At 45.5% G+C, this 26,305-nt stretch overlaps 1 protein-coding gene across 12 annotated transcripts in view; it reads left to right on the forward strand.

Moving 5' to 3' along the window:
- lrch1 (leucine-rich repeats and calponin homology (CH) domain containing 1) overlaps nucleotides 1-25,748 on the forward strand; it is a 415,951-nt gene extending 390,203 nt beyond the window's left edge. For 8 of the 12 annotated variants that reach the window (XM_069890277.1, XM_069890278.1, XM_069890279.1 and 5 more), the window contains 4 exons: nucleotides 7,754-7,891; nucleotides 10,429-10,506; nucleotides 20,537-20,772; nucleotides 21,995-22,078. In XM_069890277.1, coding sequence (XP_069746378.1) covers nucleotides 7,754-7,891; nucleotides 10,429-10,506; nucleotides 20,537-20,734 — 414 coding nt within the window. In that variant the 3' untranslated portion in view covers nucleotides 20,735-20,772; nucleotides 21,995-22,078. Of the gene's footprint in view, nucleotides 1-7,753; nucleotides 7,892-10,428; nucleotides 10,507-20,536; nucleotides 20,773-21,994; nucleotides 23,946-24,616 lie in introns of those variants that run through there. The other 4 variants (XR_011341921.1, XR_011341924.1, XR_011341923.1 and 1 more) reach the window with 3 other exon arrangements.
- Nucleotides 25,749-26,305: the final 557 nt, after the last annotated feature.

Consider the following 26,305-nt stretch of genomic DNA (forward strand, 5'->3'; position numbering starts at 1 on the left):
TGCTGTTGTCCGGGTGATCCAGAACTAGTGGAGAATCAGTGAGATTGCTGTGGAGTGATTGTGACAGTAGGTGAATTGCAGTGGGTCCAGATCTTTAGATAGCTACGAGTTAATTCTGGCCATGAAATTCTGGCTCAAAGCATTTCATCATAGTAAATGTGAATGGGTGGTAGTCATTGAGGCAGGAGGATAATTGATGCCCTTTTGAAGCAAGTGGGAACTTTTGACTGCAGCAGTGAGAGGTTGAAAATGTCAATTTGTTGGTTGGTGCAGATTCTCAGTACCCTTCCAGATATGCTATCAGGGCCTGACACCTTGAGAAGGGTTCACCCTCTTGAAAGGTAATCTGAAGTTGGTCTCAGAAACAGATATCACAAGGTCTCCAACCTCTGCAGGGATTCTCATTGGTACAATTGAATTCTCCTTTTCAAAGTGAGCAGAAAAGGTGTTTAACTCATTGGGTAATTTTTTTAAAAAAGGAAGATATACAGCAGGGTAACAGGCCATTTCAGCCCATCAGCCCGTTCCGCCCAACTTACACTCCATTAACCTCCAACCCCTGGTATACTTTGAGCAGTGGGAGGAAACCGGAGCCCCTGGGGAAAACCCACGCAGACATGGGGCAAGCATACAAACTCCATACAGACAGTGCAGGATTCAAATCCCGGTTCTGATTGCTGGCACTGTAAAGGTGTTGCGCTAACTGCTACACTAATTGTGCCGCCCAGTGAAGCATTACTGGGCCTTGTGAATATCTGACTCTCTCTCTAGCTTCCCTCAGAATGGCCATGAACTTAGTCAAAAGGAAAAGGAAGCCTAGTTAGTTTCAAGAAGGTACAATCATACAGGGCCATGAAAGAATATAGAGATAGTAGAGAAGAGTTGAAGCAGGGCACTAGAGATGTCCTTGGTGAGTAGGAGTGAAAAGAATTCCAAGGCATTTTAAAAACTGGAGAGAGGAGGCCCACTCAGGACAGAGGAGGGAATTTATGCTTGGAGTCAGAGGAAATGCGTGATGTAGTAAATGAAGACACTGACACACATGTGCTTGGGGATTGTGAGATCCAGAAGGTAATGGTGTTGGGCCTTTAGAGGAGCATTAAGGAGGTTGTCCCCAGGGCCTGATGGGATATATCCCCACTTACTGAAAGATGCTAGTGAAGAGATGGCTGGGGTCTTGATGAAGATCTCTGCGTCCTCACTAGTGACCAAAGTTCAAGAAGGGGAATGAGGATAATCCAGGAAATTTAGACTAGTCAGCCTCACATCAGTGGTAGGGAAAGTATTGGACAGGATAATTAGGGACAGGATTTATGTATATTTGGAAAGGCATGATCAGATTAGGGACAGTCATCGTGGTTTTGTGAGGGGCAAGTCATGTCTTACCGATTTAAATGAGTAACAAAGGTGGTTGATGAGGGTGGGGTAGTGGATGTCGTCAATATAGCCTTCAGTTGGATTTGACAAGGTGCAGATACATGGAAGTCCAGTTGTCCATTACATCAGCTGGACCCCTGTTTGTGATATATATACATAATGTGAATGAAAAGGTAGCTGGGTGGGTTACTAAGTTTGCAGATGATACAAAGATAAGTAGTTATGGACAGTTTGGAGGGTTAATAAAGAATACAATAGGATTATGGATCAGGTAGAGATGGAACAGAAATGACAAATGGAGTTTAATCTGGACAAGTATGAGGTCATACGCAAGGGGAACATATATAGTTAATGGTGGAGTTGTTAAAAGCATTGAGATGCAGAGTGATCTGGGGGTCCATGTCCATAGCTTATTGAAAATGACCATGCGGGTAGATCGGGGGGATAAAGAAGCCATATAGTGCGCTTGGCATCATTGGGCCGGCGGCATTGCGTATAAAAGTAAGGAGATGATGTTGCAGTCGTATAAACCTTTCGTTTGACTGCGCTTGGAATACTGGGTCCAATTCTGGTCGGCCAATCACAGGAAGGATGTGGAAGCTTTGGAAAGGGGAGAGAAGAGGTTTACTGAGAAGTTTCCTAGAGGGGATGTGTTATGGGGAGAATTCAGACAAACCTGGGTTGTTTTCTTGGAGCATCGGAAGCTGATAATGAGAGGCATTGATGGTGCGGATAATCAGAATCTTTCCCAAGAGGAAAAGTGTCAAACACTGGAGGATTTTTAAATTTAGACATACAGCATGGTAACAGGCCATTTTGGCTCACGAGTCCATGCTGCCCAATTTACACCCAATTAACCTACATCACCAGTACGTTTTGAGCGGTGGAAGGAAATGGGAGCCCCCAGGGAAAACTCACACAGACACAGGGAGAACGTACAAACTCCTTACAGACAGCCCCAGATTTGAACCCACGTCACTGGCGGCGCAAAGGTGTTGTGTTAACCGGTATGCCAACCGTGTTCCCCTGAGATGTGTTTAAGGCAAAGGGAAGGAAGTTTAAGGGAGATAGGCCTGTAAATTTGGTGTCGGTGGTGGGGAAATTAATGGAATTAAATTAATGGAAAGTGTTCTTAGAGATGGTATATACAACTATTTGGAAAGACAAGGATTGATTCTGAATAGTCAGCATTGTTTTGTACGTGGTAGATCATGTCTAACAAATCTTATAGAGTTTTTCGAGGTGGTTACTAAAAAGATTGATATGGGGAAGGCAGTGGATGTTGTCTATTTGGACTTTAGTAAGGCTTTTGATAAGGTTCCCCATATGGGTTCCCCATAAGAGGAAGATGGAAGCATTTGGTATTAATGATGAAGTAGTGAAATGGATTCAACAATGGTTGAATTGGAGATGCCAGAGAGTAGTGGTGGAAAATTGTTTGTCGAAGTGGAGTGTCTCAGGGATCGGTACTGGGTCCACTGCTGTTTTTCATATATATATATTAATGATCGAGATGATAGGGTGGCAAATTGGATTAGTAAATATGCAAATGGTACAAAGATTGGCGGTGTTGTGGACAGTGAGGAAGATTATCAAAGCTTACAGGGTGATATAGGACAGTTAGAAGAGTGGGCTGAAAGATAGCAGATGGAGTTTAATACTGATAAATGTAAGGTGCTACATTTTGGTAGGACCAATCAAAATAGGGCATACACGTTTAATGGTGGACAATTGAGTGCAGTGGAACAAAGGGATTAGTTGTCATGGTACATAATTTCTTGACCCTGGTGCCAGGGTCAGGGATATCTCAGACCGAGTACATAGCATCCTGCAAGGGGAAGGAGAACAGCCAGAAGTCATGGTCCATGTGGGGACCAATGACTTAGTTAGAAGTGGGGATGAGGTCTTGAAACAGGATTATGTAGAATTAGGTAGGAAGTTAAAAAACAGGACCTCCAAGGTAGTAATCTGTGGATTGCTGCCCGTGCCATGAGCTAGTGAGGGTAGAAATAGGAGGATGAATGAGTGGCTAAAGTGATGGTGTAGGGGGCAAGGGATAAGATTTCTGGATCATTGGGATCTCTTCTGGGGAAGGTCGGACCTGTACAAGAGGGACGGACTCCACTTGAACTGGAGGGGGACTGGCAAGTAGATTTGCTAGAGCTGTGGGGGAAGGTTTAAACTAGTTTGGCAGGGGGGGGTGGGGAACAGAGGGTGAGAGCAGTGTCCAGGGAGTATGGCCACCTAGCTAGGAATAAAAAAGATAACATAGGTAGGATGGAGATTAGGGTAGAATGTAAAAAAGAGAATATATGTGAAGGTCATTCTCTGAGATGCATATATTTTAATCCAAGAAGCATAGTGAACAAGGTAGATGAGCTGAGAGCATGGATAGATACTTGGGGTCACGATATTGTCGCAATTAGTGAGACCTGGCTACAGGAGGGGCAGGACTGGCAACTTAATGTTCCGGGATACATTTGTTTTAGATGTGATAGATCAGGGGGTAAAAAAGGAGGAGGAGTTGCTCTGCTTGTTAGGGAGGACATTACTGCCGTGAGGTGGCAGGATGGTATGGAGGGATCAACCAGTGGGGCTGTTTGGGTGGAATTGAGGGGTGGAGGAGGCAAGAGGGTGCTAATAGGGGTGTATTACAGACCACCAAATAGGCCAAGAGAATTAGAGGAACAAATTTGTAGGGAGATAACGTATATGTGTGAAAATCATAGGGTAGTGATCATGGGAGATTTTAACTTCCCACACATTGATTGGGATACCCATACGGTTAGAGGGCTGGATGGCCTGGAGTTCGTTAAATGTGTTCAGGATTGTTTTCTAAATCAGTTAGTAGAAGAACCGACTCGGGATGGTGTAATACTGGATCTCCTGTTAGGGAACGAGCTAGGTCAGGTAGCGGACATTAATGTTGGAGAACCAATTGGGTCTAGTGATCATAATTCTGTTAGTTTTAGGGTAGTTTTAAGGAAGAGCAAGGAGAGGCCTAAAGTTGAGGTTCTGGATTGGAAAAGAGCAAATTTCGAAGGAATAAGAAGGGATTTGGGGAGTATTGAGTGGGACAGGATATTTTCAGGTAAGGATGTTAATGAAAAATGGAGGATATTCAAAAAAGAAATTTTGAGGGTACAGAGTAGTTATGTCCCAGTCTGGATCAAAGGAAAGGCTAGAAGTCATAGGGAGGTTTGGTTTTCGAGGAATATTGGAAATTTGGTTAGGAGAAAAAGGGAGGTGTACAAGAGGTATAAAGAGCAGGGAGCTGAGAAGTTGAAGGAGGACTACAAGGAATGTAGAAGGAATCTTAAGAAAGAAATTAGAAAGGCCAAAAAAAGGCATGAAGAGGCTTTGACTGACAGAGTAAAAATAAATCCAAAGGGTTTCTATAAGTACATTAAAAGTAAAATATTAGTGAGAGATAAAATTGGACCCCTTGTAGATAGCGAGGGTAGGCTGAGTGAGAAGTCTGAGGAAATGGGAGAAATTTTGAATGATTTCACTAGGGAAAAAAAATGTTGAAACAGTTGAAGTAAAGAAAAATAGTGGGGAGGTCATGAAGCATATAAGGATAACCGAGGAGGTAGTGATGGCTGTGTTAAAAAAGATAAAGGTGGATAAATCTCCCGGACCGGACAAAATATTCCCTAGGACACTCAGGGAGGCTAGTGGACAGTTAGTGGGGCCATTAACAGAGATATTTAGGATGTCACTGGCCACGGGGGTGGTACCAAAGGATTGGAGGGTGGCGCATGTGGTTCCACTGTTTAAGAAAGGGTCCAAATGCAAACCTGGGAATTATAGGCCTGTAAGTCTGACGTCTGTGGTGGGCAAGTTGATGGAAAGTGTTCTGAGGGATGCTATTTACAAATTTTTGGAGATACAGGGATTGATAGGGAGTAAGTAATCAGCATGGTTTTATCAGGGGTAGATCATGCTTGACAAACCTGATTGAGTTCTTCGAGGGGGTTACAAAAAAGGTTGATGAAGGGAAATCTGTGGATGTTGTCTATTTGGACTTTAGTAAAGCTTTTGACAAAGTTCCTGACAGGAGGTTAGGAAAAAAGGTGGAGGCATTAGGTATAAATAAGGAGGTAGTGAAATGGATTCAGCAGTGGTTGGATGGAAGGTGTCAGAGAGTAGTGGTAGAAAATTGTTTGTCCAATTGGAGGCCGGTGACTAGTGGAGTTCCTCAGGGTTCGGTCCTGGGTCCACTATTATTTGTTATATATATTAACGATCTGGATGTAGGGGTGGAGAATTGGATAAGCAAGTTTGCGGATGACACAAAGATTGGTGATGTTGTGGACAGTGAGGTAGATTACTGTAGATTAAAAGGTGATTTACGGAGGCTGGAGGTGTGGGCTGAGAAATGGCTGATGGAATTTAATACAGATAAATGTGAGGTGCTACATTTTGGAAAGGCAAATTTAAATAGGTCATATACATTGAATGGTAGACAATTGAGGAGTGCAGAGCAACAAAGGGATTTAAGAGTTATGGTAAATAGTACCCTCAAGGCTGATACTCAGGTAGATGGTGTGGTGAAGAAGGCATTTGGAATGTTGGCCTTCATAAATCGGAGTATTGAATTCAAGAGTAGGGAGGTTATGATGAAATTGTACAAGGCATTGGTGAGGCCAAATTTGGAGTACTGTGTACAGTTTTGGTCACCAAATTATAGGAAAGATATAAACAAAATAGAGAGAGTGCAGAGAAGGTTCACGAGAATGTTGACAGGATTTCAGGGTCTGAGTTATAGGGAAAGGTTATGCAGACTGGGGCTTTTTTCTCTGGAGCATAGAAGATTGAGAGGGGACTTGATAGAGGTGTTTAAGATTTTAAAAGGGACAGACAGAGTAAATGTGGATAGGTTTTTTCAATTAAGAAAGGGGGAGATTCAAACTAGAGGCATGGTTTAAGATTGAAGATTGAAGGGGGAAAATTATAAGGGGAACATGAGGGGGAATTTCTTTACGCAGAGGGTGGTGGGGATGTGGAATGAGCTTCTGGCAGACGTGGTCGAGGCGGGATCATTGGTTACATTTAAGGATAGACTGGATAGGAGGGGACTAGAGGGGTAAGGACCGGGTGCTGGTCAGTGGGACTAGGAGGGTGGGGATTTGCTACGGCATGGACTAGTAGGTCCGAACTGGCCTGTTCTGTGCTGTAAGTGGTTATATGGTTATATGGTTAAATATGAATAGGGTGGTGAAGAAGGCATTTAGTATGTTGGCTTTCATAAATCAGAGTTGGGATGTTATGTTGAAATTGTATAAGGCATTGTTGAGGCCAAATTTGGAATATTGTGTGCAGTTTTGGTCAGGAAGGATATAAACAGTATAGCGAGAGTGCAGAGGAGGTTTACGAGAATGTTGCCAGGGTTTTGGGGTTTGAGTTACAGGGAAAGATTGAGCAGGCTGGGACTGATTGAGGGGTGAGGAAGATTGAGGGATGATTTGATAGAGGTATTCAAAATTAGCAGGGGGACAGATAGAGTCAATGTGGATAGGTTTTTTCCACTGAGAGTAGGGAAGATTCAAGTAAAAGGGGAAAGTTTAGGGGAAACATGAGAATGAATTTCTTCATACTGGTGGGGGTATGGAATGAACTTCCAGCAGTGGTGGTAGAAGCAAGATCGATGTTAATATTCAAGGAAAGGTTGGATAGGTATATGGACGGGAGAGGTGTGGAGGGTTATGGGCCAATGCAGGTCAGTGGGACGAGGAGGGAGATGTGTGGCACGGACTAGTAGGGCTGAACTGGCCTGCTTCTGTGCAGTAAATGGAGATGTGCAGGGCACTATTTTACAGAGAGAATGGTGGGTGCTTGGAATGGTCTGTCGAGAGTAGTGGTGGAAGAAGACACAGTGGTGATGTTTAAGATGAATGTGAAGGGTTTGAAGGGATGTCCATCGGGTGCAGCAGTTTTAGTTTGACTGGGATATTATGTTCAATACAGACACGCGGATCGCTGTCGGGATCGATGTTCTTTAATCGTGCTCAGTTTGGGCAAGATCATTGATCGTGGCTGATCCAGATCCTCTCTTGCCTGCATTCTTCTCTTCCCTTTGGAAGAGGGATAATTTGAGCAAATTCACAATTTCCTAAGCTGGTGGATCTGAGCTTAGTGACTGGATTGAGACTGAGCACCCTGCACAGCATAGCTGGACCTTCTGTCGGTGCAGCTCAGCTCCAGCAATTCCTTGATTTAATTCCTGAGGTAGCCCAGAGCAACATTCCACACAGATAAACATAGGTGTACCCTCAATCCCCACGCTGCGCCCTCTCTGTGCTGTACGTGCCTTCAATGCACAAAGTACAAACTGAGCCTTTTTTCACAAATCTAACCGGGTCTTCTTCAACAGAACATTGAAACCAGGCTGAAAATGAACTTGCCAGAAGAAATCGGAGCAGCCTTGATGGATGGGGTAGTTCTGTGCCATTTGGTCAATCATATCCGGCCAAGATCTGTCATCACTATACACGTGCCATCACCTGCAGTGGTAAGGCTTCCACTGTTTAGGAGCAGACAGCCATGTTTGGTTTGAAATCTTCACAGTATGCAGCCTGTATGGTCAGAATCTGTAACTGATATATTGCCTATGGTTAATGGTCTCCTGTTACAGAATGAGTGATCCAACAACATGGGAAGCCAAGCACCAGTTTGCATTTCTTAGGGGGGAAAATGTTTGGTTTAAGTTTATTGCCACGTGGTGGAGTGAGAAAGGTTCTTTAACAAGCAGTCTAACAGATCAGATCTAATATTCACACAGCAGTATCAGCACAGAGTTACAATGAAACATAGGATCAATGAGCCACAAGCAAGGGTAGCATATGAGCACTGTTGTGGGATTCATTCAGGAGCCTGATGGCCACGGGGAAAAAAGAACCTTCTCCCCATGGGTGCGATGGGTCCTTCAGTTTGTTCGCTGCTTTTCCCAGGCAGTGGGAGATGTAGGTGCAGTTCATGGAGGGGAGGGAAGTTTGAGTGATGTTCTGAGTGGCATTCACCACCTTTGTGCAGCTTCATCCAACCTTGGGAAGAGCAGTTCCCATCCCTCACTGTGATGTATCCAGTTCTGTATCAGTAGAAGTTGTTGGGGGTCGGAGAACATGCTCAACTTCCTCAAAGAGAACCTAGAAATGCGGTGAAAGAAGAATTGAACAATATTTTAGAAAGACAGAGTTGACTCTAGTCTGACTGACTTGCTGACTGTCCACAGTTCAACAATATCAAGGTTGTGGATTCACCTTACCTCCGTTGTCAACACACTCAGACGCGTGGCTCAGACAGCCGCTCTTACTCTCGAACACACCCGTCTGGCAAACATGCCAGTCATCTCACGGCTCGAGAACACTCTATACCCAAATGTTTCCCGGGTGAGGTGGGGGAATGACCTGATTGGCTTTTCCTCTTCATGGCTCACTCAGCTCCAGCCTCTTCTGCATTTGCCAGTAGTATTGTGTGTTGTGCGAAGAGTTGGAAATTGGCTACACTCCCATGTCTGTCCAAGGGGACCTCAGTTCACAACACTGTACAAGGCCAATCACTGCAGCTTACCATCAGATAGATAGGAGGAAACCCACATTGGTCGTGGGGAGAACGTACAAACTCCTTGCAGACAGTGCTGGATTCAAATCCAGACCGCTGCCGCTGTAACTGCGTTGTGCTAACCATGTCGCTTATGAAATATTAGTCCAGAATTTGATTCTGCTCTGCCATTCAAATCATGGCTTATGTATTTTCCCCCTCAAACCCATTCTCCTGCCTTCTTCCCATAACCTTTGATACCCTTACCGTTCAAGAACCTACGAACCTCTGCTTTAAATCTACCCAATGTCAGCCTTCACAGCTGTTCATGGCAACAAATTTCACTGATTCTCTACCCTCTACCCTCTCTGTTCTAAATGTCGCTGAGCACCTGTCCAAGAAGCCGGCTCTCACTCGTTTGACCAGTAGAGTGGATCCCCACTTTGCAATGCATCTAGGAGATTCTACTTCAGACAGTGCAGGGAACCCTCAGTGCTGCAGTTACATGTCAGCCGGGACCAGATGCACAAACCCTACTGGAGAACTGACCTTCTGTCTTGGCAGCCTTCCAACTGACTCCAAAGATTTACAGGGTTAGTGAGTGAATTGGTCAAATGGGTGTGTTTGCAGCACGTTACTGTGCTGTATCTCAAAATTAAAATGTACTTGTGCCCCAAGGGAGAGGACTGCAGGCATATGTGAGGCAGTCCTCCTGCTGTCTCATTTCCATTTCAATCATTGAACTATTGCGGATAGCAACACTAGCCTAAGACATCAACAATACGAAGGTAGGACACTGAGGAGTGAGGTGGACAGAGCAATCTGGGAATACAGATACATAATTCCCTGAAAGTGGTGTCACAGGTAGTAAGGGTCGTAAAGAGATCGTTAGCTTGTTGACCTTCATAATAAATCAAAGTACTGAGTACAAGAGTTAGAAAGTTATAGTGAAGTTGTATAAGACATTAGTGAGATCAAATGTGGAGTATTGTTTTCGGTTTTGGTCACCAAACTGCAGGAAAGATACAATAAAATTGAAAGAGTGTAGAGTTTTACAAAGATGTTACTGGGACTTGAGGAACTGAGTTACAGGGTTAAAGAGGTTAAGACTTTATCGCCTGGAGCTTTGGAAAATGAGAGATTTGATAGAGGTTTACAAAATTATGAGGCAAGTAGATAAAGTAAATGCAAGTGGGCTTTTCTCACCGAGGTTAGATGAGACAAGAACTAAAGGACATGGGTTGAGGATGAAAGGGGAAATGTTTAAAGGAACAGAAGTAGTCAGAGTCTGGAACGAGCTTCCAGCTGAAGTGGTGAATGAGAGTTCAATTTTGATATTTTTTAAAAATTTGCATATATACATGGATGGGATATGTGAGAATAATAATTCAACATGGATGAGAATGGCCGAAGGGCCCATTTCATTATTGTAGCGTTCTCTGGTTACAAGACGCTGAGAATCACTTTGGAAAATGGATTCTTTATCATGGTTGTGAACTTGTCTTGCAGCCTAAACTAAGCATGGCCAAGTGCAGAAGGAACGTGGAAAACTTCTTGGAAGCCTGCAGGAAGATGGGCGTGCCCGAGGTAACTGTAATCCAGCCCTTGTCCTTGGGCTGGGGGCTGGGGTGATGGCAGGCACATACTCATCTCTTGTCAAATATAAATGGCAGTTTCAAAACAGAAAATATAAATGGAAACAAATTACATCTGGGTCTTCCTGTTCTCATCAAGTTATTGTGAGAACAATCAGGTTAATGACTACTCCAAAAACTGTCAAGTGAACTGGAGTAAGTGCCCTTGCTTCATTCCAGCCTGGCCTAAGTGACCCCTGTATGGTCCCTGTTGAGAGCTGTGAGTCTCCACGAGGGATTTCATTTCACAAGTCATGCCATTGCTGCCACTGAAGTTTTAACTATGATCCATTGGATCTGGTTAAAGACAAATGCTGTGCAAACATGTTCCACCTTACAAACAGTGTTAGATGAAGCTGTCACCTAGCTGAGTAGCCATAGCAAATTTGTATGCAGACTCTGAGCTAAATTTACATTCAATTCATCCTGTGATATCGTGAAGGAAATTCAGGATAACACTGAATAGTGAATTTAGGCTAACAGTTCAGTTTCTCTTTTGTCATATGATGAACAGGCTGAAGAGACCTACAATTCCTAATCCCTTCTTACGAGCTCTCAACTGGGAAATCAGCAAAATAATGTTGAAAGTTAGCATGGATGTGAGGGGACTGGTGGGTTATGAAGAGGGAGCAGGTATGTGGGACTAGTGGAGTTTACTTAAATCGGTGCGGATGAGAGGGGCTGTAATGGCCTGTTTCCATATTGTAATTGTTATATGGTTATATGCCTGGAGGAGCTTTATTCCAAAATCTGTGATGGCTTTCTCTCCAATATCCACCAGTTACTTGATTTTTGCAGCTCAGGCGTTGTTCATTGGAGCAGTGAGAATGGGCAGTGAATTGTGTGAGGAAATCATCTGCTGCTCTCGGTAGGATGAGCTCGAGCTGTATCGTCGCAAGGCAGCACAATGACATTTGTTCAGTGGCTTCCTCATTCTGACAGCTGTGATCCAAGTGGGGCCAAAGTCTCAGAGACAGCAGCTTCTTGCTTCCTTTGTATGAAAGGATAGTTCATGACTGCTGTCCCCCTTGGGTTAGTGTCAATGGTGCGTGGAGATCACTCACGACATTCCAGCTTATGCAGGATCACTGGACATAGGTCGACATGTGTAAACATTGTGTTGGATGCCTGGGAGGTACAAGAAGGAGGGGTTGGCCTAACCCGAACTGTGATCGAGGACCCGGAGCTGTGTTTGAGGGGAGCCCCCCACTATCTATGTCATTGACTCTGGGTCCCAGACCTGTATTTGAGGGGTATTCATTTAGGACCTTCCCAACCTCCTCTGCCTACAGACACATGTTACCTCCTTTGTCTTCATCATCCTTGTGTTCTTCACACAAGCATAGAACACCTTGGGGTTCTCCTTAATTCTACATGAAAAGGCCTTCTCATTCCCCCTTCGAGCTCTCCTAAATCCTTTTTTAAACTCCTTCCAGGCTACCATATACTTCTCATGAGCCTTTCCTGTTTCCTGTTTCCTATATCGATCTAATAATTGCCTCACCTGTTTCGTCAACCACAGTTCCCTTTTCTGTGTCCCAGAGGAGATCCCACTGATCCAGATAGCTGAACCCCTGTCCAACTCCAGCCACACATTCATCTTCCACAACTTCCTACCCTCTCTGGCACATGACACAGGCAGCAATCCTGAGATTACCACCCTTGAGGTCCTACTTTTTAACTTCTTTCCTGACTCCCTATATTTTCTCTTCAGGACCTTGTCCTTACTCCTATGTCATTGTCCACAGGTGAACCTTCCAGACTATCAACAAATGCAGAACCTTGTCAAAGGCCTTCAATGTTGGTTTGGGAAGAGGAAATAAATGACATCACCCCCATTTTGAGAGATCCATCAAAATGTGCCCTTGATTAAAATTGTATTTGTGCTAATCTGTATAATCACAATATCTGGCTGTTTGCTCTCCCTATCCAAAATGGTATGAACTTGATCAGAGATGTCCCTGACCCTGGCACCTGGGAGGCAGATACCATCCGGGATCCTCAATCTCATTCACCAAACCTTCTAACTGATTTCCTAACCAATGAGTCCCCAATTACCATAGCTTTACTCTTCTCCCCTTTCCCTTCTGAGCCGGCGGTGGGGGGTGTGGGGTGTGTCAGTTTCTGTGCCGGAGACATGACCATCTTGACATCTCTGCTAGATCGTCCTCCCCAACAGTAATTAAAACAGTATTCTTGTGATTGAGGGGAAGTGCCACAGTAGTGCTCTGCCCTGTCTGCCTCTCCCCCTTACTTCTCCTAACAGTCACACACTGACCTGTCTCTTACATTTTAGGGGTGACTGTCTCCCCGAAGCCCCTCTCTGTAACTATCTCTGCCTCCTGAATGATCCAGAGTTTATCCAGCTCCAGGAGCTACAGCTGGATGTACCTTATGCAGGCGTAGTCAACAGGGACATTTGTACTTTCCCAGATCTTGTACTCGGAGCACTCTGCTCATTGAAGCCTCTCGTGCCAATGCTCCACTCCTACACTGTGCCACTCACACACTGGCTCCTCTTTAGCTACCCATCTTTTTATTTGTCCCTGCCAATTATCTGTTACTCACTCCCACAAATCAACACTCTGTTTAACCTTCAGTTGCCCTCTTATGCTAGCTGTCACTCAATTTCAACAGTTCTCTGACTTCAGAGAAATTGAAATGCAATGAAAGTTGCCATTACCTTTTTGAAGAAGATAAAAGTATTTTGCCATTTAAAAAAATAAATCAATATTCTTGAAATCACAAATAGTTAAAAATATTAAACCAAATGGAAATATCTTTTGAAGCTTTTCTGGGCTTACTGTTTGCCTCTGATTAAAGTGATGACAGTGGGACTCACGCCCAGCAGTGAGTCTATCCTGATTCCCCGCAGAATGTGGACACCACTCTGAGACTGACCCTCTGCCTGTGAGTGTCCCAGTCCATTCAGCACAGACTGTATTCTCTGGGGTGGTTAGCACAATGCTGGACCCAGGTTCGAATCCTGCGCTGTCTGTAAGGATTTTGCATGTTCTCTCCGTGATTGCATGGGTTTCTTCTGGGGGCTCCAGTTTCCTCCCACCCCAGGTTAATTCATTGTAATTTGGCAGCTGAAAGGGCCTGTTATCAAGCTGTAATTATGTATAAATTTAAAAAAAAATACTAGCCTCTGCACCAGGGCCCAGTCTGTTGCATGCCTGGCCAACACAGTTTTTAAATATTGATGTCCTGATTTTAACTTCCTGCTGTTGTGAGTGATTTTGTTTGCCTGATATTGAGTGCTTTTTCCTGTTACAAAAAGATTACAGTCACACTTTGTGATGTGTTGTAGCTGATTGATGGAAGATTCAGGCCCAGAGATGCCCAGTGAATTAGATTTCAGGACATTGGTGATGTGGGTGTGGTTATATAGGATGTGGGCCTGGATTCCCCAGGACCACGTCACACCCCCAGTGGTCCCCACGATACACCCCCTGTGGTCCCAATGACACACCCCAGTGGTCTCCATCACATGCCCAGTGGTCTCCACATCACAGCCCCAGTGGTCCCCACATCACTGCCCTAGTGGTCTCCATGTCACAACCCTGGTAGTCTCCACATCACACCCCTAATGATCTCCACGATGTACCCCTGGTGGTCTCCATCACATACCTGGTAGTCTCCATGTCACAGCCCCAGTGGTCCCCACGTCACACCCCCAGTGGTCCCCACATCACATTCCTGATGGTCTCCACAAAACACCCCTGATGGTCTCCATGTCACATTCTGGTGGTCTCCATGACACACCCTTGGTGATACCCATGTCCTTCACAGGAATATAAATACTGTTTTGCATGATTTAATTTGGGGTTAGATTTTGATTCTGGTGCCTATAACATTTTCACCACCTCTTTGTTTGAATTTACATAAAAAGATGAGCTTTTTTTAAACTTTGAAGTGTGAAGAGAAATTTACTCAGAAATTGTATATTTTGCAAATCAAGTGTCAATGGTTTTGTCTATAACATTTTTTTTAAAGTAATTACAGATTAGCACAAATGGCTAAAACCCAACCCATGTTGCACCACGATGTGGTACAATTTTAATCAAGGGCACATTTTGATGGATTTCTCAAAATGGGCGCGATGTCATTTATTTCCTCTTCCCAAACCAACACTGAAGGCCTTTGACAAGGTTCTGCATTTGTAGATAGTCTGGAATGTTCATTCACTCTGTATTCAGGGTGAGGTTGTAAATTGGATTAGATATGGGCTTTGCATGAGAAGCCATAGAGTAGTCATTAGAGGCCTGTGACTAAGGGCCTCGGGGATCGGTGCTGGGACCATTGTCATCTAGTTCAGTGATCTGGATAATAATGTGGTAAATTGGATCAGCAAGTTTGCAGATGACACAAAGATTGGAGGCTTTGTGGACAGCGAGGAAGGTTGTTGAAGTTTGCAGCAGTATCTGGACCAGCTGGAAAATTGGACTGCAAAATGTAGATGGACTTTAATGCAGTGTGAGGTACAACATTTTGGAAGGACAAACCAAGAAATGACATATACGGTAAATGGTCAGGCACTGAGGAGTGTGGTGGAAGAGAGGGATCTGGGAGGACAGATCCATAATTCCCTGAAAGTGGTATCACAGGTGGACAGGGTTTTAAAGAGCTTTTGGCACATTGCCCTTCTTCATAAATCAAAGTATTGAGTCCAAGAGTTGGGATGTTATGGTAAAGTTATATAAGACAGAGGCCAAATTTGGAGGATTGTGTACAGTTTTGGACACCGAGCCACAGGAAAGGAGCAAATCACAAAATTATGTAGACATCGTGGTTGAAGTAAAAACACACACGATGCTGGAGAAACTCAGCAGGGTCCTTTATGTAGCAAAGAGAAAGATACAGAACCAACGTTTCGGGCTTGAGCCCCTCATCAAGGTATGAGAAAATGTCAGCAAGCGTCCGAACAAAAGGGTTGGGCGTGAAGGGGAGAAGGGTTGCAAGGCAGAAGATGTTATCATTTATATTAATGATTTGGAGGAGGGTGTGGTTAACTGGGTAAGCAAATATGCATATGATATGAAAATAGGGGGAGTGGTGAATTGTGAAGAAGGTTTTCTTGGATTACAGAAGGATTTGGTTTGTTTGGAAGAGTGGGCTGAAAGATGGCAGATGGAATTTAATGTAAACAAGTGCAAGGTGCTGCATTTCAGTAAAAATAACCAGAATAGGACATATGTGGTTAAGGGGAGGGCATTGAGGTACGCAGAGGAACAGAGGGGCCTGGGGGTTATGGTACAGAGTTCATTGAAGGTGGATTCCCATGTAGGGTTAGGGTTAGGGTTAGGGTTAGGGTTAGGGTTAAGAAGGCATATGGTATGCTGGCCTTCATAAATCATAGTGTGGAGTATAGGAGCTGGGAAGTGATGCTGCAGCTGTTTAAGGCATTGATGAGGCCAGATTTGGAGTATTGTGTTCAGTTCTGGTCTCCAAATTATAGGAAGGATATAGATAAGGTGGAGAGGGTGCAGAGAAGGTTTACAAGGATGTTCCCTGGGGAAATTGAGAGAAGGGGGTGGAATCCTTGCAGGGGGCAGGGTGTGAGGATGTGTAGTCAAGGTAGCTGTGGGAGTTGGAGGGTTTGTAGTATATGGAAAGTCGGTGGTATCGCTGAGGGGTATAGATAAGATCATGGTAGGTAAGTCATTCCCATTGGTGGGGGAGAACCAGAACTAAGGGACATAGCCTCAAGATCCAGGGGAGTAGATTTAGAATGGAGATGAGGAGGAACTGCTTTTCCAAGAGGGTGAGGAATCTGCGGATTTTGCTGCCCATTGAAGCAGTGGAGACGACCTCAGTAAATATATTTAAGACAAGGTTGGGTGAGACAAGAACGAGAAGACATCAGTGAAAGGGAACATTAAGAGTGTGAAATGAGCTGCAGTTGAGGTGGTGATGCTACAGCATCTAGAGTACGGAGAAAGATTAAGGAGACTGGGACTTTGTTCATTGGAACATAGACGCTGAGAGGGGATTTGATAGTGGTATTTAAAATTATGAAGGAAATAGATAGACTAGAAGTAAGTAGACTCTTTCCCCTGAGGGCAGGGGAGGTTGGAACAAGAGGGCATAAGTTAACGGTAAGGGGTAAAACTTTAGGAGAAATATTAGAGGATGCTTTTTCACTCAGAGAGTGGTGGCAGAATGGAATTATCTTCTATAGGAGATAGTTGCGCCAGGGTCCCTTCTGTCATTTAAGAGAAGGTTGGATTTGTACATGGATGTGAAGGAGTTGGAGGGTTATGGGCGAGAGTGGGAGGGGGGAACTAGTGGAGTTGTTCAAGTGAACCGGCGTGGACTTGAAGGGCCAATGTGGCCTGTTTCTGCGCTGTAAACTGTTAATATGGTTATATGATAGGTGGAGAAAAGAGGGAAGGGACAGCAGCAATAAGGGGGAGAGGGGTGGAAGAACTGGAAGGACAGGAAAAGGAGGAGGGGGAAGAAAAGGCAAGCAGGTTTAGAAGAAGGCAGTGAAGTCAATGTTCATGCCATGTGGCTGAAGGAGACCCAGACGGAAACTAAGGTGTTTCTCCGATCTGCGGGTGGTCGGGTTGGGACAGTACATAAGGCCATGGACAGACATGGGAGCGCGGGAGAGTGACCTGGAATTGAAATGGTTGGGCACAGGGAGGCAGCTGTGGTCGCAAACAGAGTGGAGGTCCTGAGCGAAGCAATCTCCCAGTCTGCAACTGGTATCTCTGATGTAGACTGATTTACTATAATCAGTCCTCTGGATGTACAGGTCACTTCACATAAAAGGCCTGTTTGGACCGTGGTGAGGGAGGAGGTGTGGGTGCAAGTGTGACACCTCCTATGGGCTCAGGGGAAGGTGCCAGGAGTGCGATGGGTGGGGAGGGATGAGTGCACAAGGAAATTACAGAGGGAGCGGTCCCTGTGGAAGTCCAAAAGGGGAGGAGAAAGTGTAATGTGTCTGTTGTTGGGATCCCATAGTAAGTGCCAGAAATTCTGGTGGATATTGTGTTGGATGCAGATGCTGGTGAGGTGATAGGTGAGGATAATGTGTTTGTTGTGTCTGGGGGCAGAGTGGGCCAGGGCAGATGAGTGGGAAATGGTGAAGATGTGGGTGAGGGCTGAGTTGATGGTGGTGGAGGGGAATCTATATCTGTGGAAGAAGGCAGACATTTCTGTACTGATAAACCTCATCTTGGGAACAAATGAGGCGGAGACGGAGAAATTGAGAGAAGGGGGTGGAATCCTTGCAGGGGCAGGGTGTGAGGATGTGTAGTCAAGGTAGCTGTGGGAATTGGAGGGTTTGTAGTAGATGGAAAGTCGGTGGTGTTGCTTTGGGGCATAGATGAGATCATGGTCATTCCCATTGGTGGGGGAGACCAGAATTAGGGGACATAGTCTCAAGATCCAGGGGAATAGATTTAGGATGGATATGAGGAGGAACTGCTTTTCCAAGAGGGTGAGGAATCTGCGGATTTTGCTGCCCATTAAGACAAGGTTGGGTGAGACAAGAACTAGAACACATGAGTGAAAGGGAACATTAAGAGTGTGGAATGAGCTGCAGCTGAGGTGGTGACAATGTATGGGAGGTACATGTATGGGAGGCCAATAGAAGGCTCAGGTGCAGATCCATGAGACTGGACAGAATAATAGTTCAGCATGGACTATATGGTCAAAGGCCTGTTTCTGGGCTGCAGTGTTCTTTGATGGGAATGAGGGCTTTATTCCATTCCCCTCTATATTTCCCTTTGTTCTTCAGTAGAGCAAAGCAGAAATCCCTGGTTGCTCTTCCAGATCTGGCACTGTAGAGGCTTTCTGGAACAGGGCAAGGCTTTTATTGGGCAACTACAGTGAGGGAGAGTTATTCTCCATCTTGAGTGTACCTGATGTGACAATGTGAAGTCTTTGTGGGCCCATTTCCACAGAGCTATCTCAAAATACTCGGTCTTCAGCAGCAGCAGCAAAACTAACTAGTATGTTCTCCATTTTCTATGGAGAACAAGAATCAGTGGGATTATTTTGAAAAGAGGTTTATGTGCAGATAGGGCTGGGAGGATGTGATTAGAGAGTGTTGGAGGAAAGGAGACCCCAAGCACTTGGGGGGGAGGGGGGTGGGGTCATGGTATGATGTCAACTTCTGGCACAAAACCACTCCCGCCTCCCAATGCACATGTCAATGAGTTCACATTGTAAGGACTCTCCACTTTATGTATCTCTGAATCTCATCTGCCCTTGGACTGTGCTGTCATGTCAGTCAGCCTCTGGGGTGCTGTGTACAAATCCTCTGACCTCTGGGTCACTTTAGAGCTCAAACATGTGTAATTCAGCAGACAACATTTTAATACCAAGGCCCATGTTTGCACAGCCTTGTAGTTGAATTGGGTTTAATGTGCATGAATAGTCATCAGTGAAGTAGTTTCCTCCAACCCCATCCAGAGTTGCTCCCAGGGCGTGCCTGCCTCATCTGACCTTTCATCTGACGATTGAAAGTGGTGAACAGATGTGCTACAAATGGCAGTGTTTCTGTCTCCATATCCTAAATCTACATCTCCTGCAGACTTCTTGCTGGGTGGAGAAGAGGCCAATGGCCGTGTTTGGATTGGATTGATGCTGTTGCCCAGGACCTGGTCAGGAGTTTGCCATTTCAGCACACCCTGCTCTGAACTCTCCACACTGTATGACACCTTCACTCACCCAAACCTCAAGGTCTAGTGGGGTTTGGCTTGGTCATTTATTTTGAAAGGGATGTGCACCGTCCTGCAGAACTTGTAGGATTACAGGAAATGGGAGGCCTTTCAATACTTTGAGCCTGCTTCCCCATTCAACATTACCATAGCTGATCATATGCCTCACTACCCTATCCCTGCTCTCTCCATACCCACTGATTCATTCAACCATTGGGGCCAAATCTAACACTACTCTGAATACAACGAGCAAACTGGTCTGTGACAAGGGGTCCAACTTGTTTCCATTGACTTCCTGCATCACATGTCCTGCTGTCAGTCTCATCATGCTTTGAATCTTCACTAACGTTCTTCATTGGCAGTGGTTCAGTCTGGTCTCCGCCTCATGCCTCGATCCCAACTACAGCCATTGCATCTCCTCAGCTGCCCAGGCTAATGCAGGCTTTACGAACTCACAGAAATCTGGACTTGCCCTATCACAGAGTGACAGTCCACCCTAATGTCTGGATACCAGTTCTGGTTCACACTGTGCTGCAAACCTGACTGTGTGGGGTTGTCTATCCATAGAATGGCCTTTCAACTGGAAGGCAAAATGTTTCCAAAGCAAAACTAAAGCGCAAGAGAAATTCTTGTTCTTTAATGACATTTTTTATTTTTAATTTAGAGACACATCACAATAACAGGCCCTTCTGGTTCACGAGCCCACACCATCCAAATTTCATCCATGTGACCAATTAACCTCCTAATTCTGAACGTTTTCAGAACATGTGGAAAACAGACAGCAGGGCATTTGAACCCGGGTCACTGGTGTTGTAATAGCAAAGCACAAACAGTGCTGCCCCAAACCACAACATTAAAGTTAAACCTCATTCTGCTTTTACTTTTACATGGGACTTTCTGGTTTTAGGTTGATAAACCATTTGCACATTCCCCGTGAGGATCAAGAGTTTAGTCTCCTGGGTTCACAGTCGGAGCTGGGACGATTGATAGATGTAGCTTGCTGCCTGCTGCTCTCTCCCATGTCTCACCGCTTTAGCATGGCTCATCAGCTGCAGAAACCCTGGGTGCCCTCCAATCCACAGCTGTCATTAACATATGAACAGCATCTGCCACCTTGTGTCATGTGCTCGGCGACTGCATCCTCTGGCACTGGCTGCATCCTTGGATGGTAGGCAAGGGGCAGCACGCTTCTCCATGCATGTTACTGCTGTCACCTTTTGCTTGGGTGTCTGTGGGGTCTCCGCTGGGTTCTGTACTTGTAACTTGCTTCACTGTTCTTCTGTCCCCGGCTCCTGCCCCCTTGGATAGGCTGACCTCTGCTCTCCGTACGACATCCTGCAGTCTGAGGTCTGCACCATTCACAAGACTGTCGCTGCACTGCTGGCACACGAGGTCCAAGAGCCAACACCAGCCTTTCTCACCTGGGACCTGTTTGGCTTTTGTGTCTTCCATGCTTTCTTTTTAGTCCTGCTGTATATCACTTACAACTGGAGCGTGTTGGTTTAGAGCATTGCATGTGCACTGTGTGTCTTCTCCAGTTACAGGTACTTGTATGCTTTTTAATATCCACTCTGTCTTCCATACTGCTGCACAAACTCTGCAGCCCATCTGCTGCCGACAGGATTTATACAGATCAATCAGAATGGCTCGTTCCTATAGAACCACCTCAGCACAGACCTTCTAGTCTGTGCAGACTATTACTCCACCTAGGACCAAACGGGGTTCTGTACCAATCTGCCAGACAGCACCAGTGCACCCCTGTGTTGTCACAGGTGTCCTGCATCGTTCCCTGAAACTTAAACCAGCAAGTGCATTGAGGAAGGTCTGGTGGACGGTGATTTATAGCCCTCACTTCCGGCACCCTGAATGCTTGTTTGACCTTTTGTCCCCCCACCCCCACTTCCCCACCCAATCCGTCACTGTCCACTGCCAGAGTCTTGCTGGATGGACCAAGGCACAGACCTGGTCCTCAGCCCTGAGCAAGTTAAACTTGGTCAAACGCAAGTGTAAGGCAGCATCAACTTTAGTACTGGACCTGATGCTGGTGCAGTGAGCTAAACACTTAGAGCCTAAACTGATTGTGTTTTCCCCATATCTTCTAAACCATGTATCCGTCCAAATATTGCAACAGTACTTGCCTCAACCACCTCCTCTGGCAGCTCATTGCATTGACCCATCACCCTCTGTGTAAAAATGTTACTGCATTCACCCAATTATTCCTCATGATCTCAATCATGACCTGTGCTTGATCTGTGAGGTGGGTCAGGACCTGATGCAAGGGTATTCCCACTAATTGCCATGGAGTGACATCGTGCCCAAGACCCAGAGATTCTGGCATGACACGTACTGTGTTCCGTGTGGGAAGGTGGGGTAACATCACATTAAGGACCCAGGGAGACTGGCGGGACACGTGCTGTATTATGTGTTGGGAGGCGGGGTAACATCATGTTAAGGACCCAGGGGTACTGGCAGGACACATGCTGTGTTACGTGTGGGAGGCGGGGTTATATCTCGTTAAGGACCCAGGGAGACTGGCATGACACGAGGCGGAGTAACATCACGTTAAGGACCCAGAAAGACTGGCGTGACACGTGCTGTGTTCCGTGTTGGGAGGTGGGGTAACATCACCTTAAGGACCCAGGGTGAGCCTACTGGTTACCACTGATCAAGGCCAGTGAGCAGGACAGGTTGATCTCCCTGTTGCCCAGCTGACTCTGGTGCAGCAGCTGCTGTAACATCTTTGCTTTGTGTGCTACCTCTCCACAGGAGAAGTTGTGCTTACCCCATCACATTCTGGAAGGAAAGGGGTTGCTGAAAGTAAGTATGACTGTTGAAACATTGCTGGACTGGGCCATTGCCAGACCGTCCCTGTGAACCTGACTCCGGACCATCCAACAAGTGGCACAGCCCAGAGAGAGATGTCTGGGAGGTGGACACCCTTCCTCAGCCAATGTATGGAACGACTGCTGTAAACTAGCAACGTCTTGAAAGCAGCAACTAAAAGCTGCATATGTCAAATAGTTAATTAGCACATTTACAACTAGATAGTTACAGCTTTTGCAGAAGTGAGTAATATCCACATTCCGAGGTGTGTTTTCATGTATTAAAGAAACATCCTTACGTAGTGCTGTCATTTAGTTGCTATGGCATTTTGTAATGAGGAAGATTAGAACATAGTCAGAAGTTATTTATATTATTTATTCAGGAGATATTTTACCCATCCATCAAGATGAAGATTGTAAATTTGAAAGATGCATCTAAAACTGCTTTTTTTTTTACAGAGTGGAACAATTTTATTTTATTGTGGCAGTTTAGTCTATGAGTTGCATCTGTTGGACCAACAATCCTCAGGCTTCCTGTGACTGTGCTGGGGGGCTTTATTTAAGGAGGGAAGGATAGTGTCTAATCATGTCTAAACATTGCTGCATCTGAAGTCATCAGTGAAGCTTTCATCCCATTTAAACACGAGTAACCCCATCCCTCCCTCAGCACATTCCAGATCATCTGTCCCTGCCTCAGGCTGCTTGGTTCAGCAATGAAATCGGTGGGACTGACCTTTCAGGAATGGTACTGTCACACTCCTGAGATGTGTAGCCCGAGAATTCAAGCACATCTGACACAGCAGGAGCAGGAAGAACCTTGTCTCCTCTGCAGGAATCTGTGCAGTGTTTTCTTGTCCAATGTGCCTTGTAGTGACAACGTTAGCGATCTTCATACTTGAAAATCTTAAAGTTTATATCAAAAGACCATTTCATTCTCTGGTCCGATCGATATGAGCAAACTTAAAATTGCAACACTTATCAAAAACTCAACTGCCATTAGCCCTGGTTGTGGTGGATCTGTTAACGAGACCCTAGCTTTTAGTATATTTAATCCAGTAACTCGTGCTGTAGCTCAATGCAGTTCATTCACATTGACCAACAATCTTCCCATGGCACCAGAAGGTGGTGTTCTGAATGCAGAGGGGCACTGAGGAGTTCCAAGCCAAACCCAAGTTTCAGTTGTCAAAACTTGCCAATTGAAGGGGATCACATCCAAACGTAGAAGTTCTCAGGAATCACACACCACCAAGACTTTGAGTCACAGGCTCCTTGCGTTCCAGTCTTGTGGAAAAGCGATTGCCCAATGCTCAACCCACAGGAACATGGTAATGAGAAGCCACTGTAAGTAACGTTGTCGTTAACCAGGAAATCTGCAGATGTCAGGGTCCACTGCAGTACACAGTCCATCGGCAGTGAAGGGTAGCCAACATTTTGGGCCTGGGCCCTTCATTAGGTGGGAGAAATAATAGATGCCGGACAGTCATCAAGATGCTACTTCGACTGGCTGAAGGGCTCAGACCTGGAACATCGGTCACCCTTTGTTCCCAATGGATGCTACATGATCTGCTGAGTTTCTCCAGCACGTTTGAGTAACATTGCCATCCCTGACCTCACATGAGAGGAGCTGTACCCTGGGCTGACTCACTGGAAACAGGTGTTCTACTTCCTGAATGTGTCACTGTTGCTGCACAAAGTCTAAATCCAACACATCTCCACTGTAATAGCGTGTGATTCGGATGAATTTGCTCTCTGCTTTCTGTTGGGTTGGGCATTCTTTCATTATGTTTCATGCTTCCTCAGTAACGTGGAAACTGACAAGCTGGTGCTAACAGACCAGGACACAGGACACATACACTCAAACGTGCTGGAGAATCTCAGCAGGTCACAAATAAAGGGTAAGCAAAAACAGGCAACCACCTGGATATAAAGATGGGGAGGGGGTAGATGGGCATGGGTATTTGCTCACGGGTTACAGTTGGGAGGGTAGAAGAGAACAAAGCTGAGAGGTCCACTCGCTCAAAGAACAGGAGAGAGTTGCTGTGGACAAAGGGATGAAAAGGTTCTCTTTCAACTATCGTGCTTACTGAGGCAGAACAAAGACCTGAAATTTACTGCAGAAAGGTTTGGGGTGAGATAAAACAGGAATGGCAGAGGGGGTTCAGTGAAGGTCCAAGGTTGGACCCCATGGATAGGGATGTGGGGCACAGGGTGTGGTGGAGCAGGACTGTGGAGAAAGGGGCAGAGCACATGGGTTGGGGCAGTGCTGTGGAGAACAGAGGTAAGGGCTTGAGGGTGGGGAGGGGCCATGAAGAGAGGAGTGGGGGTTTGGTTTTAAGGGGAGGCCTGTAAAGATGGGGAGAGGCGGATTTGAGTTGGGGCCATGGAGAAAGGGACTGTGGAGATGGGTCAGGGCTTGGATTGGGGAGGGTCTGCGGATAAGATTTTGGGTTTGGGTTGTGGAGATGGAGACTGTGGTTTGTGGTGGGGCTGTGGAGATGGGGGCAGAGCTGTGGGGGGTTGGTGAGGCCCAGAGAATTTAGTGACAATGTTTAATTCCAACCTCCAGGTGAAGCAGTCTGTTTGAGTGAGTTGTGGTAATTACAGCATCACTTCTGTCAGCAAGTGGGAGAGGGCCGAAGGTGAGAGCAAGCTTTTAATGGACAATAGCCAGGGTGGTGGTCAGACATACACTGGAAATTTTAGCAGCAAAACAGTTTTGGAGATATCCCTGTGCTCAAAGACGTTGGGGTCAGACCTGAATCCTTGGTTCACCCAGCGACGTAGCTGTGGTGTGCTGCCAGAGGTGAAAGTAGGCTGTAGTGAGAATGCGTACACTAACTGCCAGAGGAAGCTTAACAACCTTACAGGCTCCTAAGTCAAGGGAAACAGTGAGAGGCAGTGATGACATTTAAAGCAAAGGTCATGATCACAATAAGATTAGATGGCTGCATTATCCATGTTCCAGCATGCATTCAAAAATGCTCGATCACATTCCTGTCTGGTTTGTTTTTTTAAGAAGGCACTGTTGTAAAAAAAAACAAACTGGACAAGACTGTGGTCTTTCATTTGTTCAGTTCCATACCCGGGAATTTTTCTGGTCTCCTGCCATAAGCCCAGGTTGCAGCCTGCCTGCCTCTGGACCAGAACTGTTTATTGTCGCAAACAACCGTGCACTGCACTGGAACTATGAACTTAATTAGATTTCTCAGACAGGACATGAACACAACCTTTCTTTAACAACCACAGAAGTAGAAAGTTGAGTGAAAGCACGATTGGAAGATGAGAAATTCTGATTTGCACCTTCAAGGAGAAATCTTCAGTGGAAATACAATTTAAAGAGAGATGTATTTGTATGTCTATAGATGACCTCTTGGTCTTTTATTTCCAGATTATTTGTTCTCAGACTGACATCAATCAGGTTTGCATTGTTCACAGCTTGTTTTCAGCATGTGCTTATAAAATAAAGATGATTCTATCTTTTAATATTTTGTAAAATTGTAGGTTTTAGTGAATCTTCGATTCCTGAGGAACCCAGTTCCATTTGGATGGCCAAAAGATCTTCCACTGTCTGTATATAGTTTGGGGAATGCATTTTGCATGTGTGGCCTCTGATGTTGTTCTAAATTATTGTACATAGTGTATATTATGTAGAAATCAATTTTATTGTAACATCAATAAAGTCATGTTATTTGCATAGACCACGTCCTCTGCTTTTCATGTGGTGTTAGCGCTTACATCCCTAACGTCGAAGTACTCGAGATGGCAGAGGTCGACAGCATCGAGTCCACGCTGCTGAAGATCCAGCTGCGCTGGATGGGTCACGTCTCCAGAATGGAGGACCATCGCCTTCCCAAGATCGTGTTATATGGCGAGCTCTCCACTGGCCACCGTGACAGAGGTGCACCAAAGAAAAGGTACAAGGACTGCCTAAAGAAATCTCTTGGTGCCTGCCACATTGACCACTGCCAGTGGGCTGATAACGCCTCAAACCGTGCATCTTGGCGCCTCACAGTTTGGCAGGCAGCAACCTCCTTTGAAGAAGACCGCAGAGCCCACCTCACTGACAAAAGGCAAAGGAGGAAAAACCCAACACCCAACCCCAACCAACCAATTTTCCCCTGCAACCGCTGCAATCGTGTCTGCCTGTCCCGTATCGGACTTGTCAGCCACAAACGAGCCTGCAGCTGACGTGGACTTTTTACCCCCTCCATAAATCTTCGTCCGCGAAGCCAAGCCAAAGAAAAAGAAGAGATTG

This window comes from Narcine bancroftii, chromosome 7, assembly GCF_036971445.1.
Source record: "Narcine bancroftii isolate sNarBan1 chromosome 7, sNarBan1.hap1, whole genome shotgun sequence".
NCBI classification, from domain to species: Eukaryota; Metazoa; Chordata; class Chondrichthyes; order Torpediniformes; family Narcinidae; genus Narcine; species Narcine bancroftii.